At 41.8% G+C, this 17,266-nt stretch overlaps 4 protein-coding genes across 4 annotated transcripts in view; 1 reads left to right on the top strand and 3 right to left on the bottom strand.

Annotated features, from left to right (window-relative positions):
• LOC117995020 (zinc finger protein 84-like) overlaps nucleotides 1–11,010 on the bottom strand; it is a 40,863-nt gene extending 29,853 nt beyond the window's left edge. The window contains exons 1-3 of the mRNA XM_034982999.2: nucleotides 10,703–11,010; nucleotides 9,796–10,130; nucleotides 9,101–9,149 (exon numbers count right to left, since the gene is read on the bottom strand). Coding sequence (XP_034838890.2) covers nucleotides 9,101–9,149; nucleotides 9,796–10,080 — 334 coding nt within the window. The 5' untranslated portion in view covers nucleotides 10,081–10,130; nucleotides 10,703–11,010. The remainder of the gene's footprint in view (nucleotides 1–9,100; nucleotides 9,150–9,795; nucleotides 10,131–10,702) is intronic.
• LOC138404408 (zinc finger protein 271-like) overlaps nucleotides 1–17,266 on the bottom strand; it is a 124,422-nt gene that overhangs the window by 29,392 nt on the left and 77,764 nt on the right. The gene's annotated exons all lie outside the window — the stretch shown is intronic.
• On the bottom strand, nucleotides 1,330–4,965 carry LOC138404426 (gastrula zinc finger protein XlCGF57.1-like). The gene is made up of 2 exons (XM_069508299.1): nucleotides 3,950–4,965; nucleotides 1,330–2,212 (listed from the first exon to the last, which is right to left on the bottom strand). The coding sequence occupies exons 1-2, from the start codon at nucleotides 3,957–3,959 to the stop codon at nucleotides 1,485–1,487; spliced, it is 738 nt and encodes a 245-aa protein (XP_069364400.1). The 5' UTR covers nucleotides 3,960–4,965; the 3' UTR covers nucleotides 1,330–1,484.
• Nucleotides 12,223–17,021, top strand: LOC117995044 (thioredoxin domain-containing protein 9). Its single transcript, XM_034983030.2, has 6 exons — nucleotides 12,223–12,389; nucleotides 12,845–12,921; nucleotides 13,242–13,341; nucleotides 13,641–13,842; nucleotides 14,747–14,882; nucleotides 15,533–17,021. The coding sequence occupies exons 2-6, from the start codon at nucleotides 12,857–12,859 to the stop codon at nucleotides 15,666–15,668; spliced, it is 639 nt and encodes a 212-aa protein (XP_034838921.1). The 5' UTR covers nucleotides 12,223–12,389; nucleotides 12,845–12,856; the 3' UTR covers nucleotides 15,669–17,021.

The raw sequence follows: 17,266 nt of genomic DNA, 5'->3' as shown, positions 1-17,266 counted from the left end.
GGTAACTGACGTGGAAACTGCAAAAATTGTATAAAGTTTATTTCCACAGTATTATATCGTACGGAATCTTTGGGGTAAAGCGGCAGATATTAGGAAAATTTTCGTATCACAAAATATGCGCAATTTATAACTTAAAACCGCGCTATTCCCCTCGAGAGAAATTTAAGGAAATAGGATGTATTTACAATAATATAATTTTTGTACCACAAAACATTCTCAGTAACAAAAAACCGGCCAAATGCGAGTCAGGCTCGCGCGACGAGGGTTCCGTACTAGTCGTATTTTTTGGACGTTTTGCACGATAATTCAAAAACTATGATGCATAAAAATAAATAAAAATCTGTTTTAAAATGCACAAACGAAGCCCTTTCATATGATACCCCACTTGATATAGTATCTTACTTTGAATACAGAAAATCCTAATTATTAGTTTATGACCACAAATTAAATTTTTTTGTGCAATGTAACCACAAATTCACTGTTTTCAGATTTTTCCCCTAATGTCAGCTATAAGACCAACCTACCTGCCAAATTTTATGATTCTAGCTCAACGGGAAGTACCCTGTAGGTTTCTTGACAGACCGACAGACAGACAGACAACAAAGTGATCCTATAAGGGTTCCGTTTTTCCTTTTGAGGTACGGAACTCTAAAAAAGACGGTGATTTCCACGACAGGCAAACTAGGAACCGTAATAAGCTCGCAACTCCTACGCTCCGTCTCCGGAAAGTGAGAAAGTCATTTGTGGGAATGAGTGTAATATTTTATAATTTAATTCTACAATCAATTTTAGACTTGCCTTTACACAAGTATAAAAAAACAAAAGTATGCTCCTAAAAAGCATACTATAAAGTCGAAGACAATGTAAATGATAAAAAGCTTGGATTTGACTCTCCCCAGCAATGCACGGGGCTGCAATTGCTTGTACAGTATGGTATAATAATATTATTGTAAATTGAACACTTGAAAAAAATAACAGCCGAGTTTTTTTGCTGGTTCTTCTCGGTAGAAACGGCATTCCGAACCAAATGTTAAGTAAACTAGCTGACGATTCAAAAGCACTACTATACAAGCACTAGAATACAATAAAAATAAAGGTTTTCAACAAAACGACGAACGTTTTTTTATATGTACCTACATATTTATTCAAGTTATTCTTATAATGTTTACACATGTATTTACATCATTCTCGTTATTTATTTTATAAAAATTTACTTCAGTTAATGTTTACTTTACAGTTAATTTTAAACGGCGGTAATCACTTAACATCAGGTGACCCGCCTGCTCGCTTGCTCGCTATATCTATTAAAAAAAAAAAAAAAAAAAACTCGCCCAGCATTGCATGGCATAAAAAAATCTTTTAAAAGAGCAACCGCCGAGTTTCTTGCTAGTTCTTCTCGGTAGGAAAGGCATTACGAACCAGGTGTACATTGGTAGATGCATTTGGCGATTCAAAAGTATATTTGCAAAAAAAATATTTCTAATCTATTTTTTAGCATGAATGTTCACGTGCTCGGCTAGAAACTTAATTTCCGCAAATTTACAATCACAGGCGTTGCAGCAGAACAGCTTGGTGTCCGTGTGTGTCACCATGTGGAAGGTCAACATTTCTTTTCTAGAGAACCCTTCGCTACAGATGCTGCACACAAACGACCTCTCACTAGCGTGAGTCCTTCTGTGATTAGCTAGATCTTGCTTGACTGCAAATTCAGCTTCACATACATTACAGACATACGGTTTCTCCTCGCTGTGGATCCTCATGTGAGACTTTAGTCGACATCTTTGAATGAATCTAGCGTCACAGACCTTACAAGCGTGAGGTTTCTCCCCGGTGTGAGCGAGTATGTGATAATTCAAGTCGTTCTTCTCCCGGAATTTAGCGTCACACAAGTCACACGCGTACGGTTTCTCCCCAGTGTGGATGCGTACGTGTTTTACCAAGTATCTCTTTTGTGCGAACTTTAAATGGCAGACCTCACAAGCGAATGGCCTTTCACCAGTGTGACGTACTGTATGAGCCTTCAAAGTGCCCGAGGTTTTAAATGTAAACGCACAATACTCGCACGAAAACGGACGCTCTCCGGTATGAGTCCGCATGTGAGTGATTAGATTACATTTGTGTTGGAACCGATTGTCGCAGACAGTGCAACGGTGACGCTTCTCTGCAGCGCTGCCGCGATTCGTCTTCCGATGTCTCTTCGGCAGGAGAGCGCCTGGAAGGTGAAATTTTCAAAATTGAAAAGCAATTTTGAAGTAAATTTTTAAGCACGCTGGGCGGATGGATTATAGGATGGGTAAAAACTTCAAGTTATTCGATATGCTAATGTTAATAGTGCTCGCAGTGCTAGATGTGATAGTAATGCACGTGTGTGGTTCAACCCAAAACCAAAAAAAATTCCACACATTGCGTTGGGTGGGAGGCGCCACCCTACCGATAAAACCGTGCCACCAAGCGGTTTAGCGTTTCGGTACGAAGCCGAGTAGAAACCGAGAAAGGCTATGGGTTTAAATAAAGTGTCACACCGATTCAAAGTAAGGCCCGGACTCCACCAGAGGGGAGCTGTGCGGAGATGTCTGAAGCGGAGACGAGAAGAGATGTTTTTCAGCAATATCCACCGAAGCTGTGCGGAGATGCGTACTGGCTAGACTGGCGCCATCTATATGTGATTTGATAAGTTAATTTTAATTTATCAAATCACATACAGATGGCGCTGTTGTCATTATCTTGCAGTGTTGCACATAAGAATGTTAAATATCTTTTGTTGGCTTATTGAAGGTAGTTTAATGAATTAGACAATATTTGACTCATCCGATGTCACGCAATCTGTGGCGGGGCAGCCATCTTGAATCGATTTGTATAAATACGGGTGTTTGACGGTTTTACAGTTTACTCCAGTCTCGTTCCGACTCGAGACTCGACGACTATTAAATACTTCTTGTGTTTAGGTCGCTATTTTGATTATGTGGTTGGATAACAGTTAATAAAGGTGTAAAAAAATCTTACGTATCTTAGTATAAGTCTAATTTTTTTATATTTTTACACATCGTGTACCTCGCTCTTGGGTATGCCCTGCCCTTAAATACGGATCGAAAAACCATTTTCTCAAGTATGACTTGGAGCTATCACTATTCATATTTTAAATGCAAAAAGTGGGCCGGGCTTAATTCCCGTTGTATAACAGTGTTACTCAACGGGAATGTTTTGAAATTTTAGGCACCTTGTGTCACAGTGTTACACACGGGGGTGTGACTCAACGGGAATAACCCCAGAGCAGAGAGGCGCGCGCCGCGCGCGTGTTTGCGAGTTGATATCTGATCAGTCAAAAAGTGTACAATATGGTATTTGACGACCAGTCAAATCACTAACTTTTTATCAAACGTCAAAACGCGCACTTAGTATGCAATATTCTATGAAATACTGGAATGTGACGTCACATCATAATGACGTACTTTTTTAGTTTAATCGATAATTCAAAATGGTTACTACACTTAAAACTAACAAAGGACGTGGATTTTACGTATTTTGGAAGACAAACACTGAGAAATAATTTATTTTTCATGTAGTCCAATACCAGTGGCGTGCACAGGGTTCAAAGCCAGGGTTCAAAGCCAGGGTAAGCAGTAGTTAAGAAGGTACCTACTTACATTGAACATTAAGCTATTTCAACTAGGGTTACTATTTCTTGGGTAAGCAGTGCTTTTATGCCTCTATGAGCTGCACGCCACTGTCCAATACCCAATTGTACCCAACAGGGCTATTACGGATATCCGCATCCGTCAATGCGGAACATTTGCATTCATTCAGACATTCTCATACGCATCCACATTCCTCATCCGCATCCTCGGATGTCAAAAAAAGTTTTCTTTCTTCCTTTCTTCTTTCTTTCAAAAATATGGGCACCCGCAATAACACTGGTAGAGAGTGCATCTCTACCAGTATACATACATACCCTTCAGCATTTTCCAGGACTTTCTGTACACACTGTAGTCTCGGCGATGTCATCTTCCGCCTCCATCACCAGTTGAAACAGCTTCTTTTTTATACACCTTTGATAACACTCTGGCATCTGCTTGGTGCTTTTGTACATTGAACCAAAAACGCCTTCAACGGATCGGATATGTAACTCTTTGCTCATCCGTTTGAGCTAGTTTTTCCCGATATTCCTTTGCATCTTTAGTATTTAAACCATCTTCACCATCAGTAGCTATTTGAAAGAAAGAAACAAATAAATAAAAAACCGGCCAAGTGCGAGTCAGACTCGCGCACCGAGGGTTCCGTACTACAATCGCATTTTATCGACATTTTGCACGACATACAGATTTTTGACCTCACGTCAGCTATAAGACCTACCTTCCTGCCAAATTTCTTGATTCTAGGTCAACGGGAAGTACCCTGTAGGTTTCTTGACATACAGACAGACAACAAAGTGATCCTATAAGGGTTCAATTTTTTTCCTTTTGAGGCACTTTGCTTTTCAGTAGAATCTTCTTGCCGAACTGGTACAGAATACTGACACATCATAAGTCCTGGTGGTAGAATACTGACACATCATAAGTCCTGGTGGTAGAATACTGACACAATATCATAAGTGAGACAAGTTCATCATAATCATCAACTGCTAGATGTCTACAGCTGGACATAGGTCTCTTAGAGACTTCCACACGTCACGATCTTGCGCCGCCTGAATTCAGCGGCTCCCTGCCACTCGTTTGATATCGCCCGGGGCCCGGGGGTCTTCGGTGCGAGGTCGCCATTCTAACACATTGGGACCACAAGATCTTGTACGAACTATGTGCCCTGTCCATTGCCGTTTCAGCTTCACAACCCGTTGAGCTTTGTCGGTTATTCTAGTTCTCCTACGGATCTCCTCATTTCTCAGGCCTCATATTCGGGGGTCTTGGGTTCGATTCCGGGCACGCACTTCCAACTTTGTACCGCAAAAAAAGATAAATCACCCACTGCGCAAGTTCAAGGTGGTCCTTTCGTGTTACCAACTGCAGTGTATATGAATAAAGTACCAGGAGAGCATAGTAACACAGGAGGTACCCGCTGACATCATCCGCCGAGCCGCCGCCGTCGCACCTTATTTTATAAATTAAATAATTCACACACTGCACTGGTTCAAGGTCGAGGCATTTTAACGAAACACCAAATATATTTATGAATCTCCCGCTGCGCATGTATAAGGTCAAAAGACTTTTAACGTGACACCAACTGTATTGTATTTATGAATAAAGTACCGAGAGCATAGTAACACAGGAGGTACCCACTGACATCATCCAGCGAGCTGAGACGGGCCGCCGTCGCACCTTCTTTATAAAGATAATTCACCCACTGCGCAGGTTCAAGATCAGATGCCTTTTGATACTGACAGCTATAATACTTTTATAGACACTGGCGCCGTCGTTTCTCACGTCTTTATGCATCAAATAGAACGATAAATCACCCACTGCGCAGGTACAAGGTCGAGGCATTTCAACGAAACACCAAATATGAAGATTAATGAATCTCCCGCTGCGCATGTATAAGGTCAAAAGGTTTTTAACGTGACACCAACTGTAGTTTGTATGAATAAAGTACCAGGAGAGCATAGTAACACAGAAGGTACCCGCTGCTTACATCCATCCATCCAATATGTACATTAAACTAAACGATAAATCATCTACTGCGCAGGTTCAAGATCAGATACCTTTCTTACAGTTGTCTAAGTCTAGGAGCGGTTACGCAGTCATCCGATCCGAATACGTGAAAATACGGATACAAAAACTCGGAACACATCCGAGATATTCTCACGGATGACTGAGAAAAATAGGATGACGGAAGTCTGATTTAGTGCGTAAGCTACCATACAAAAAAAAGCTGTAATAGCTTAGTGGTTAGGACGTCCGCCACCTCCGCCTTCTAATCGGAGGACGGGGGTTCGATCCCGGACACGCACCTCTAATTTTTCGGAGTTATGTTCGTCTTAATTAATTAAATATCACTAATTGTTTTAACGGTGAAGGAAAACATCGTGAGGAAACCTGCATGCCTGAGAATTCTCCATAGGTGTGTGAAGTCTACCAATCCGGACATGGCCAGCGTGGTAGACTATGGCCAAACCCTTCTCGTTCTGAGAGGAGACCCGTGCTCTGTAGTGAGCCGGCGATGGGTTCATCATGATGATCATGATGAAACAAAAAAGTGGCCACGGTGATAAAGACAAAAAATGATCATTCGTCACGTTCTAATTAAGAGCTTGAATACATTTAGCTATCTCGCTCTAACAGTAAGAGTCACAATAGGGCTACTTCTACAGGTATTTGTTCTGAGCCTCTTTTTCTTCTCTCTGGTCTGGTTTCTGAACCTAAAGAGTCATTATGCCTAGTGTTCAGATAGCAGTTCTGGTTTTGCGCAAGGTGGAGATCTGTAGAGCGCACTCTCACTTTGCTCAGACTTAAGTTTGAGTCAAAACGAGACAGATTTATGTGAGAGATATAGCTCTGTCTTAAGTCTAAGCTAAGTCAGAGTACGCTCTATAGATCTCACCCTTAGTGACCGGTAAACAACTTGAGCAAGCAATCCATCAATGGTTTTTATCAACCAACTAGCTTATGCTCGCGACTTCGTCCGCGTGGACTACACCAATTTCAAACCTATATTTCGCCCCCTTAGGGGTTGAATTTTCAAAAATCCTTTCTTAGCCGGTGCCCACGTCATAATAGCTATCTGCATCCCAAATTTCAGCCTGATCCGTCCAGTAGTTTGTGCTGTGCGTCGATAGATCAGTCAGTCAGTCAGTCACATTTTTCTTAAAAGTTAAAAGTGGACAGTGCACCTTTGCTCAGGCTGGTTGTCGGTCATCGTATCAAAGATTAAGTGTCCATTAGCAAGTTTTGTTGCAGCTAGCTGTCCTTGTCCATTTCTGTAAGCTTTTCCATTAAGGTGGTTGAGAAATGTGAAATAAAAACCGGCCAAGTGCGTGGCGGGTCACGCGCAGTGTAGGGTTCCGTAGTCACAATCCTCGAAAAACAGATGTAACTCCTCAACCTGTGAACTCTACTTAGCCATGATAGTTTTCCTTTAAAATTGATTATATATAATACTGCTGTGAATTTTTTCACGTTCCTATATACTACCATTTGGCTGATAGAGGGGGGGGGGGGACACACTTGACTCTTACATGTAGGGGAGCTACCCTAAAAATATTTATCAAAATTTAATATTTATACCTATGCCAAATTACAGATTTCTGGCACTAATAGTTTCTAAGATTAACCGAGGACGGACGGACGGACAGACAGACAGACGGACGGACATGGCGAAACTATAGGGGTTCCTTGTTTACTGCGGAACCCTAAAAAGGGATTTTTTAGACTTTTTTAGGGTTCCGTACCCCAAAAGGAAAACCGGACATAGACACGGAACTAGACATCCTCTACATAGGTAAAAAACCGGCCAAGTGCGAGTCGGGCTCGCGCACCGAGGGTTCCGTATTTTGCACGATAATTCAAAAACTATGATGCATAAAAATAAATAAAAATCTGTTTTAGAATGCACAGGTGAAGCCCTTTCATATGATACCCCACTTGATATAGTTATCTTACTTTGATAATTGAAAATACTAATTATTAGTTCATAACCACAATTTAATTTTTTTTGTAATGCAACTACAAATTCACAGTTTTCGGATTTATTCCTTTACCTGTGCTATAAAACCTATCTAACTACCAAATTTCATGATTCTAGGTCAACGGGAAGTACCCTATAGGATTTCATGACAAACACGACGACAGACAGACAACAAAGTGATCCTATAAGGGTTCATATTTTCCTTTTGAGGTACGGAACCCAAAAAACTACTTTTTTCAAACTGCCACACTGGCTCCCATCCCGCTTAAAAAGCATTTTAGTATCTGCAATTTCATGCAAGTAACATGCAAGTGACTTGCCAGAGCTTCTGCAAGTTTAATTGCTAGTGGACACATGACACAATATAAACATATAGACAGACAAATATACAAAGCGCGACCGCAACGTATAAACTAACGCCCTCTCTGGCGCAGTGGTGAGCGCTGTAGGCTTATTAGTGGGAGGTCCCGGGTTCGATTCCCGGCAGGGGTTCGGAATTTTATAATTTCTAATTTTCTGGTCTGGTCTGGTGGGAGGCTTCGGAGGTTCCGGTACGATGCCGTGTAGAAACCAAAGGGGCATGGGTTTAATAAAAACTGCCATACCCCTTCCAGGTTAGCCCGCTTCCATCTCGAACTGCATCATCACTTACCATCAGGCGAGATTTCAGTCAAGGGCTAACTTGTATGTGAATAAAAACAACGCGGCGCCGACAAATTCAAATAAAAAAACCAGTTCCCTACGCGCTGTGTCCTGTCCTTTTCATATAACATTAGTAAGAAGAGGATGCGAATACCGTAAAGTTTAGTTGTGCTCAGAATCAGTACCAATGTGTATTTTTTTATTAAATTAAACGCAAGTAAATAATAGTAATTCTAAACCGATAGAGTTGGGGTCCCAAGGTGCTAGAATAGCAACCTCGCACCGGAAAGCGCAGCGTTGGAAAACCACCACTAGGTGGACAGACGACATCAAACGAGTCTGCGGGAGCCGCTGGATGGCGGCGGCGCAAGACCGTGGCGTGTGGAAGTCCCTACAAGAGATCTATGTCCAGCAGTGGACGTGTATCGGTTGATGATGATGATGATGCTATAACAGTTGCGGTCGCGCATTGTATTTGTATCAGCCACAGAATTCAGAATAAGTATAGAAATGATAAAGAAGCATCAACACGCTGATGACTAGTGAAACATCAGTGCGCGTTTTGGTGCACCTTAAAATAAAACTATTATACTTTGTTTATATAGTATTTGAGGGCAGTAGTATTTTGCATGAGCAATTTTTTTTTGTTCGGTATCCATCTTTTTTTCACCGGTTCACCAAAGGGCCCTAGGACTTGAACCTTTTGCTTTGGCAACATGCTTCTATGATAGATAGTTTTTGAGAACCATTGGGGTGCTCCAGTAATTTTTCTATAGTAATCATTAGTAAATACCATTTCTATAACGTTATTTTGAATTCCTTGGCTTAAATTATAAATATCACTTACTGCTTGAAGGCTCGGGTGCGGGAATACTAGCTTCATCCATCGGCTCCACCTGCCAACAAAGTGAGCGTATACATACAGAGGTTCAATGAAGCCGTCTAGTTTGTATACAAGAAGTTAGTGTAGTGCTGTCTCTGTTACATAATCCCATACAAATGATAGAGACCAAAATCTCAATGTGCGAACCAATCATGTTATGTGTGTTTTAAGCAATTAAATATCACTTGCACGGTGAAGGAAAACATCGTGAGGAAACCTACATGCCTGAGAGTTCTCCATAATGTTCTCAAAGGAGTGAACATTGTGGTGTGCAGTCTGCCAATCTGCACTTTGCCAGCGTAGTAGACTATGGCCAAACCCCTTCTCACTCTGAGAGGAGACCCGTGCTCTGTAGTGAGCCGGCGATGGGTTGATGATGACACAATCGGCAGAATAGAATAGAAATATTTTTATTCAAATTAACTTTTACATGTACTTTTGGTATCGTCAAATGCATCTACAGTATGCGGCAGAAAATAATGTACATCGACCTTTAAAACGAGATTTGTAGAGCATTGTCTCTCTGTACCGATAAAACCTCATATAGGTATGAGTGACAGAGACAACGCTCTACAAAGGCGAAATGTCATTCTAAAGGCCGATGTGCATCACTTTCGGCCGCGTACTGTAGCTCCATAGCCGATTGAAAAAGCACCCACCTTAATCTCTACGTATCCCGAAGGCTCCCCGTGCTCCAGCATCTCTTGCCGACTGCGTATCTCACTGATCTCCTTACTCAAGGTCAGTTCTGTTTTGATGGGCATCACGGTCTGGTCGTACTCCTCTTCTGGAAGACTGGAGTTGGACAACTCCTCTTTAAGCACAAGAAACTCTTTGCTATCCTCACAGTCATCCTCGAAAGTTATTTCTACCTCTTCTTTGATCTCCTCTTTGGGTATTATGAGCCCTGTGTTAAGTATTGACTGCTTGGTACTGTCCTCCATGTTGAGGTTTTTAGTTCACATGGGTCACTTGTTGCACTTACAGGGCAGTTCTGTAAAATACAAACACACAGTTAATTTATATTACTAGCTATTATAGCTCATGACTTCATCTACAGTACCTACATATTGACGGAATTTGTTTTTTGAACACATTACCTACTATGTATTCCAAAAATACATAATATTATGTACTTTGTGTTCTATGTGTACTACAAACAAACTCTGTACTATTAATAAATTACGAGTTATGAATTTTTGAAAGTATTTGATGGCTCTGGTAAAGTTCAATTTATTGAAATACTAGCTTATGCCCCGCGACTTCGTCCGCGTGGAATGCACAAATTTCAACCCCTTATTTTACGCCCTTAGCATTATTATTCGACTGATAATAACAAAACAGCGATTAAAAAACCACACGAAGCCGTAAGTTCGCAAGACATTTCTCGGCGCCATCAGCTTTTCTTCGATCCGCCCGATGCCGCCATATCTGTTTTTCAGCCCATGGTAATAAAAAAATGCGTTGCGGGCTTTTTGAGTTTTGTGGAGCCTGCGCTCAAGTCCTAAGTCCTAACGTAAAACCGGTATGCAGTTCTCAAATCAACAAACCAAATTAAGTATTTACCTTTTAGTAAAAAAGTTTACGAATCACTAATACGTATAACTTGAACCCATTGGAAACAACACTAAAAATATTTTTTCACACAAAATAAGTAATAACACTTTGAGTAGGCGCACTGTTATTCATTAATTTCTAATCAACGCTTAAAAATCAAAATTTAATTATTTAACAAGAAAGTAGAAACAAGATAAAAGCAAGAAAGTGAAAAATACCACTTCACAATCTTTTTTAACTGGTTTTACGGCTCTGGGTTCTAGCCATAGCCTTCACAAATCACCCTACTCTCTGATGAGAGCACGTCATTTTGTTCTGAGCATAAAGGCTAATTTCACAGCCTAATTTACACGTATGAAGTTTTCAAGTAAACTTAATTTTAAGTACTTAAGCGTTTTCATGTAATTTAGTAAAGCTCTCGAAAGCCGTATATTCAATGTACTCTGTGCTCTCAAGTTCATTCCGAGATGAATAGCGAAGTGCGTAAAATAATAAACTCTGTAATTATTTTAGCGTTTAAACTACCGTGAGTGATTTCCATTATAAATACTATCTGTCCCGGCTTACTCACGTGTGTAGTCGACGTTAGCCCGACTAGTTTCGAACCCATACGGGGTCCTTTTTCAAGGGAGTCCGTCCGCGCCCGCGCCGCGGTTTTGACTGCGGGACGCACGTGCCGCTGCCCGTAGAGCCCGTTGTGATGAGAGTGATGGAACACATACGCAGCGTCAAAAATGTAGACACCAATGGGTCAGCAATAGCAGAACATATCCAGAATTCGGGTACGACGCACTACATACGATTCGACAAGGTTTCCGTGTTGTCCCGGGAAAAGTTTCTAGTACCGCGGAAGATACGGGAAGCGATCGAAATTAGTCGCCACCCGAATTTCAATCGTGACAATGGATGGATGCTACCCTCAGCGTGGAAACCGCTTTTTGACGCTAAGACAAGGGCATCAGTCGTGGGACGGGACACCATTAGCTCCGCGTGCCTGGATTTCGGTGACGGTTCCAGTGATGAAGAACAGCAGGAACTGTCGGGAGACGATCGGCAGCTGTCTCCCCCCCCCACCCCAGCCACCCTCACAACGGGCTCTACGGGCAGCGGCACGTGCGCCCCGCAGTCAAAACCGCGGCGCGGGCGCGGACGGACTCCCTTGAAAAAGGACCCCGTATGGGTTCGAAACTAGTCGGGCTAACGTCGACTACACACGTGAGTAAGCCGGGACAGATAGTATCTGTAATTATTATTTACGTGCTGAGCAGCGAAGTCACTGAAGAAAGTAGCGCTCGACAGAAGTTTGGGTTTGAGTCCTAGGGCTCGACGACATCGGAGGGTAACATCCATTCATATGAAGCTTTTAAGGAACACGCCTTGGAAAAAAGTGAAAATAAGGTAGTCAAATCTGCCCAAATGGTAGAAATCTGCCACAATCGGTCACACTTTTTGCAAATTGCAAAGATAGATAATCTCTCAATGTCAGACTTGAGTGACACTTACGTTTGGCTTTGACATCTTCAAAAAATGCAAAATTGTCAAAAATTTGTCAACAAATTCAACACAAGCTAAGGGTGTTTCTTTTGTTTTGTGAATTTCATTAGAAAGTTATAGAAATAAAATCGTGATTGTTGTTGTGAAATAATAATAAGTATCACTGTGATCGATTCTCGCTATTCGCATCACCGTACAAGCAGTAAGTGTGTCTGTATTTTCGTTTCTTAGTAACATGTGTGCGGATGCCGCATGAGGTCACCGACTTGACCCTGTTACTAACATTTTCTCTTCATCCATAATAATATTATTATAAATGCAAAAGTGTGTCTGTCTGTTAGTTTCTCACGACTCATCCGTTCAACCGATTTTGACGAAATTAAGTACAAAGATAGCTTGCATCCAAGGGCCGGACATAGGCTACTTTTTATCCCGGAAAATAAAAAAGTTCCCACAGGATATTTAAAACGTAAATCTCTCTTGTAATTATTCGTCATTTGACATTGGACCTTAACCCAAACAGTTACATTAGCGTTTTGAATGTATAAGTACTGACTTATGATCTTTTGGAATATTTTTTCGGCCGGTTTGACTATACATTATTTTCTGCAGTGTACTGCAGTTGACAGAGTAAAGTACAGTTGCACTCTGTTGTAGGAACTGGCAGACATGGAGCAGGTGTTGCAGCAGGTGGCACAGACCGTCGAGAAGCAGTTGGACAATGAATTGGAAAGGTAAATATATACAAACATATACAGGGTGTAACCAGAACGCTGGCAAAAACGAACTCAGGTGATGATGATTACTGATATGATAAAAAAAAACGCTAAATCCCCCCGGCTGAGTTTGTTGTGGGTGCTTCTCAGACCGGGGCGCGTTTGGAACCCTTTTAAGTTTGCGTAAAAATTATCATCACTATATCATCGTACAAATCCAACAACCTCTTGTTCTTTTCTTCTCTATGGCTCTTTGGAGGTCCAACAACCATCCACTGACCATCAAAAAGTGTAATTTATTACCTATTTTGAATAAATTGTTTGACTTTGACTTCCAGGTTAGACACACTGGACAACAGTGACCTGGAAGTGATCAGACAGCAGCGCATCGCCGAAATGAAGCAGCGCGCCATTCAGAAGCAGGAGTGGCTTGCTATGGTGACTATTATTTTATTTATTTATTTGCACCATAAATGACTTTACACACCTTCAATACTAAATTTATAACAGAAAACTAAATAAAAATGCGTAATATTCGCAATAAATTCCTATCACAAAGGTTTGCTGTAGCTTTTTTTTGAAAAAATAAAGTAACTGATCAGTTTTTACCCAAACTAACTTGATATGTAAATGGTTTCAATTCACAAAATTATGGAATTTTTATTTTCGATACTACAATTACTTTGAAAATCCAAAATACCACTGTTTTTTTAATTTACTTGTTTCTTTCATTCCAGGGCCACGGGGAATACTCAGAGCTGTCAGACGAAAAAGAATTCTTCACTGTATGTAATAAAAGCGAGAATGTAGTGTGCCATTTCTACCGCGACGACGCGCCGCGCTGCCGCATCGTGGACATGCACCTTAGGACTCTGGCCAAGAAACATGTGGAGACCAGATTCGTGAAGCTCAATGTGGAGAGGGCTCCATTCCTCACAGGTAATGTGGCATTACAGGTATCGTGTGACATTACAGGTAACGTGTGACATTACAGGTAACGTGTGACATTACAGGTGACGTGTGACATTACAGGTCACGTGTGACATTGCAGGTCACGTGTGATATTGCAGGTCACGTGTGACACTACGGGTCAAGTGTGATGTTACAGGTAACTTGTGACATTACAGGTCAAGTGTGCTATTACGGGTAGTGTGTGACATTACAGGTAACGTGTTATACTGCAGGTAGCGTGTGACATTGCAGGTAGCGTGTGACATTAGAGGCAACATGTGACATTACAGGTGGCGTGTACCATTACAGGTAGCGCTTGACATTACAGGTAGCGTGTGACATTAGAGGCAACGTGTGATATTACAGGGCAAGTGTGCTATTACAGGTAACGTGTGACATTACAGGTGGCGTGTGCCATTACAGGTAGCGCTTGACATTACAGATAGCGTGATGCATACAGGTAGCGTGTGACATTACTGGTAGCGTGTGCCATTATAGGTAGTGTGTGATATTACAGATAGCGTGTGACATTATAGGTAACGTGTGACATTACAGGTCACGTGTGACATTACAGGTTACGTTTGACATTACAGGTCACGCGTGACATTACAGGTACCGTGTGACATTAGGAGGCAACATGTGATATTACAGGTAGCGTGTGACATTACAGGTAGTGTGTGACATTACTGGTTGCGTGTGACATAACAGGTAACGTGTCATACTGCAGTTAGCGTGTCATACTGCAGTTAGCGTGTGACACTGCAGGTAGCGTGTGATATTACCGGTAGCGTGTGACATTACTTTACGGCTCATTTCGGCCGAAGCCGAAGGTGTTTTTTGACTGAAGATGGCTGAAGTCTGACACTAGTTATAATAAATAACCTATCCTCAGGTCGGCTCAAGGTGCGCGTGATTCCCACAATTGGACTCGTGAAGGCCAACAAGACCACAGACTTCATAGTGGGCTTCACAGAGCTGGGCAACCGAGACGACTTCACCACGGATCTGCTCGAGTGGAGGATCGCCAGGTGATCTCACTAGTGTAGCCTTTAGATCGACATAGTATTACAGTAGGTACAAACAGAAGCAGAGAGCGCGCTATACTAACTTCTTTCCGTGGATACAACCCACCACCTCCCACGGCCCCACCAACCTCGCGGTTATATGTGCCGAAACGCGGGAGGGCGCCCGTTCGGTACTTGCTCGGTGGCTCTTTCCCGGGGCGCCTTCTTGACTCCCTACAACTTCTTTGTATCCTTTCCTTGTCCCCTTGAGTATTTCTCCCCTTTCTGGGGCAGACGTGCACGAAAACGCAGATCCCCGCGTGCCCTGCGGTCCGGATCCTCAAACACCCACTGGTCCACGATCACGGTCCGAGCTGTTCCGCCTCTTGTGCCGGTGGTGCACTTCAGCGGGGAGGGGCGATGCACGCACAACAGACGGAAACGTTTAAGTGCGGAAACCAGCCAGTTTCCGTGGATAGTTCACTCTGGCAGTGCCGTACCAACTAGAATAGAATAGAATAGATTTTTATTCAAGTAAACTTTTACAAGTGCTTTTGATTTGTCAACTGGTTTAATTTACCACTGGTTCGGAATGCCGTTCCTATCGAGCAGAACCAGCAAGAAACTCGGCGGTTGCTCTTTTCAAGAGATCACTAGCAGTGTGTGTGTCGCAGGTCCCAAGTGATCGAGTATTCGGGGGACCTGACGCTGCCGCCCGCCGAGGCCAAGAAGCAGCGCGCGCTGCACATACAGAGCAAGAAAACCATCCGCGGCCGCAAGGACTCCGACTCCGACCTAGATAGCGATTAACATTTAAACTATTAACAAATCCATACTTAATATTATAAATGCGAAAGTGTGTCTGTCTGTTTGCTAGCTTTTCACGGCCCATCCGTTCAACCTTCATGGGCTACTTATTGCCCGGAATTAAAGAATTCCCAAGGGATTTTTAAAAACCCTAAATCCACGCGGACGAAGTCGCGGGCGTCATCTATCAGTTTTATATAAACAAGTAATAAAAACAATTAAAAATAGTACCAAGTACCGCCGCTCATGAGCAGTTTACCAGATTCTCAATTCTGGTCAGATCTTCATTTTCTGTGCGATTATACCAAATCTAGTGAATTGAAAATCTAGTGAGTTGCGAATCTGTTGAATTGAGAATCTGGTGAGTTGCGAATCTGGTGAATTGAGAATCTGGTGAGTTGCGAATCTGGTGAATTGAAAATCTCGTAAACTGCTCATGAGAGCCAAGTACATTTTAAGCGTTGGTCGACAAGTTCTCGTTAGCTTGTAAAGCCTACTTAGCTGTGATTGTTTTTCTTTTAAGTTCGTTATACAGTGTGTTTTTAGAGTTCCGTACCTCAAAAGGAAACAAGATAAAGTTAAAAACCCGACTATGATCGATCGTCTTAATTAATAAACGCTGAAATTTGAATGTTGTAGTATACTAATATTTATGAAATCAGCATTGGTTTCTTTAATTTGAACCCTCCCTCGATACGATAACAAAAAAAATTGGGAGACCCCTTTTTTGGGTGCCACATCCCACTAACCCAGTGCGAGCGAGCGCGAGTGACGTGCGGGTGTGCGGGGCGATCCCCCCATACCCCGATTGCCATCTCGACCTGCCTCGTACTATACTACCGGGGCGCGTTTGGAACCCTCGTAGCTTTAAGTTTGCGTAATAATTATCACCACTATATCTTACAAATCCAACAACTGACCATCAAAAAGAGTAATTTATTACCTACTTGCTGATGCCCGCGACTTCGTACGCGTGGAATTCAAATTTTTAAAAATCCCGTGGGAACTCTTTGATTTTCCGGGATAAAAAGTAGCCCATGTCACTATCCAGGTCCTTATCTATACCCATGCAAAAAATCACGTCAATCCGTTGCACCGTTGCGACGTGATTGAAGGACAACCCAACAAACAAACACACTTTCGCATTTATATAAGGGTACGGATTTTGAATAAATCATTTGACTTTGACTTTGACTTATACTTGTGAAGCTATACCTAGTGTATAGGCAGTAGGTATAATACCTATTCATATAGAAATTTAAATTACTAATTTATATTTATAGAATTATTTTAAGTTTTATAATATTTAAAATTGTAAAAGTGCTACATAATAGTAATAAAATAATTTTTTTCCAATTTTTCTGTTTTATTTGACATGAAACCGTTTTTGAATTATCGTGCAAAATGTCGAAAAAATACGACTGTTGTACGGAACCTTATCGTTGTGCGAGCCTGACTCGCACTTGACCGGTTTTTTGAAAATATTTTTGAATTGTTATTCACTGATGTTTAAGGACTCTAGTTGTTGACTACGAGTTTTCAAGCAGTTGACGTCATCAACCTTTCGGCCAATCACAGGCGTTTACGATCACGTGATAAAG

The sequence above is a fragment of the Maniola hyperantus genome, chromosome 28 (genome assembly GCF_902806685.2).
Source record: "Maniola hyperantus chromosome 28, iAphHyp1.2, whole genome shotgun sequence".
Taxonomy (NCBI): domain Eukaryota; kingdom Metazoa; phylum Arthropoda; class Insecta; order Lepidoptera; family Nymphalidae; genus Maniola; species Maniola hyperantus.
The sequence above is the reverse complement of the archived record's forward strand: the minus strand, read 5'-3'. Positions and strand labels throughout refer to the sequence as shown.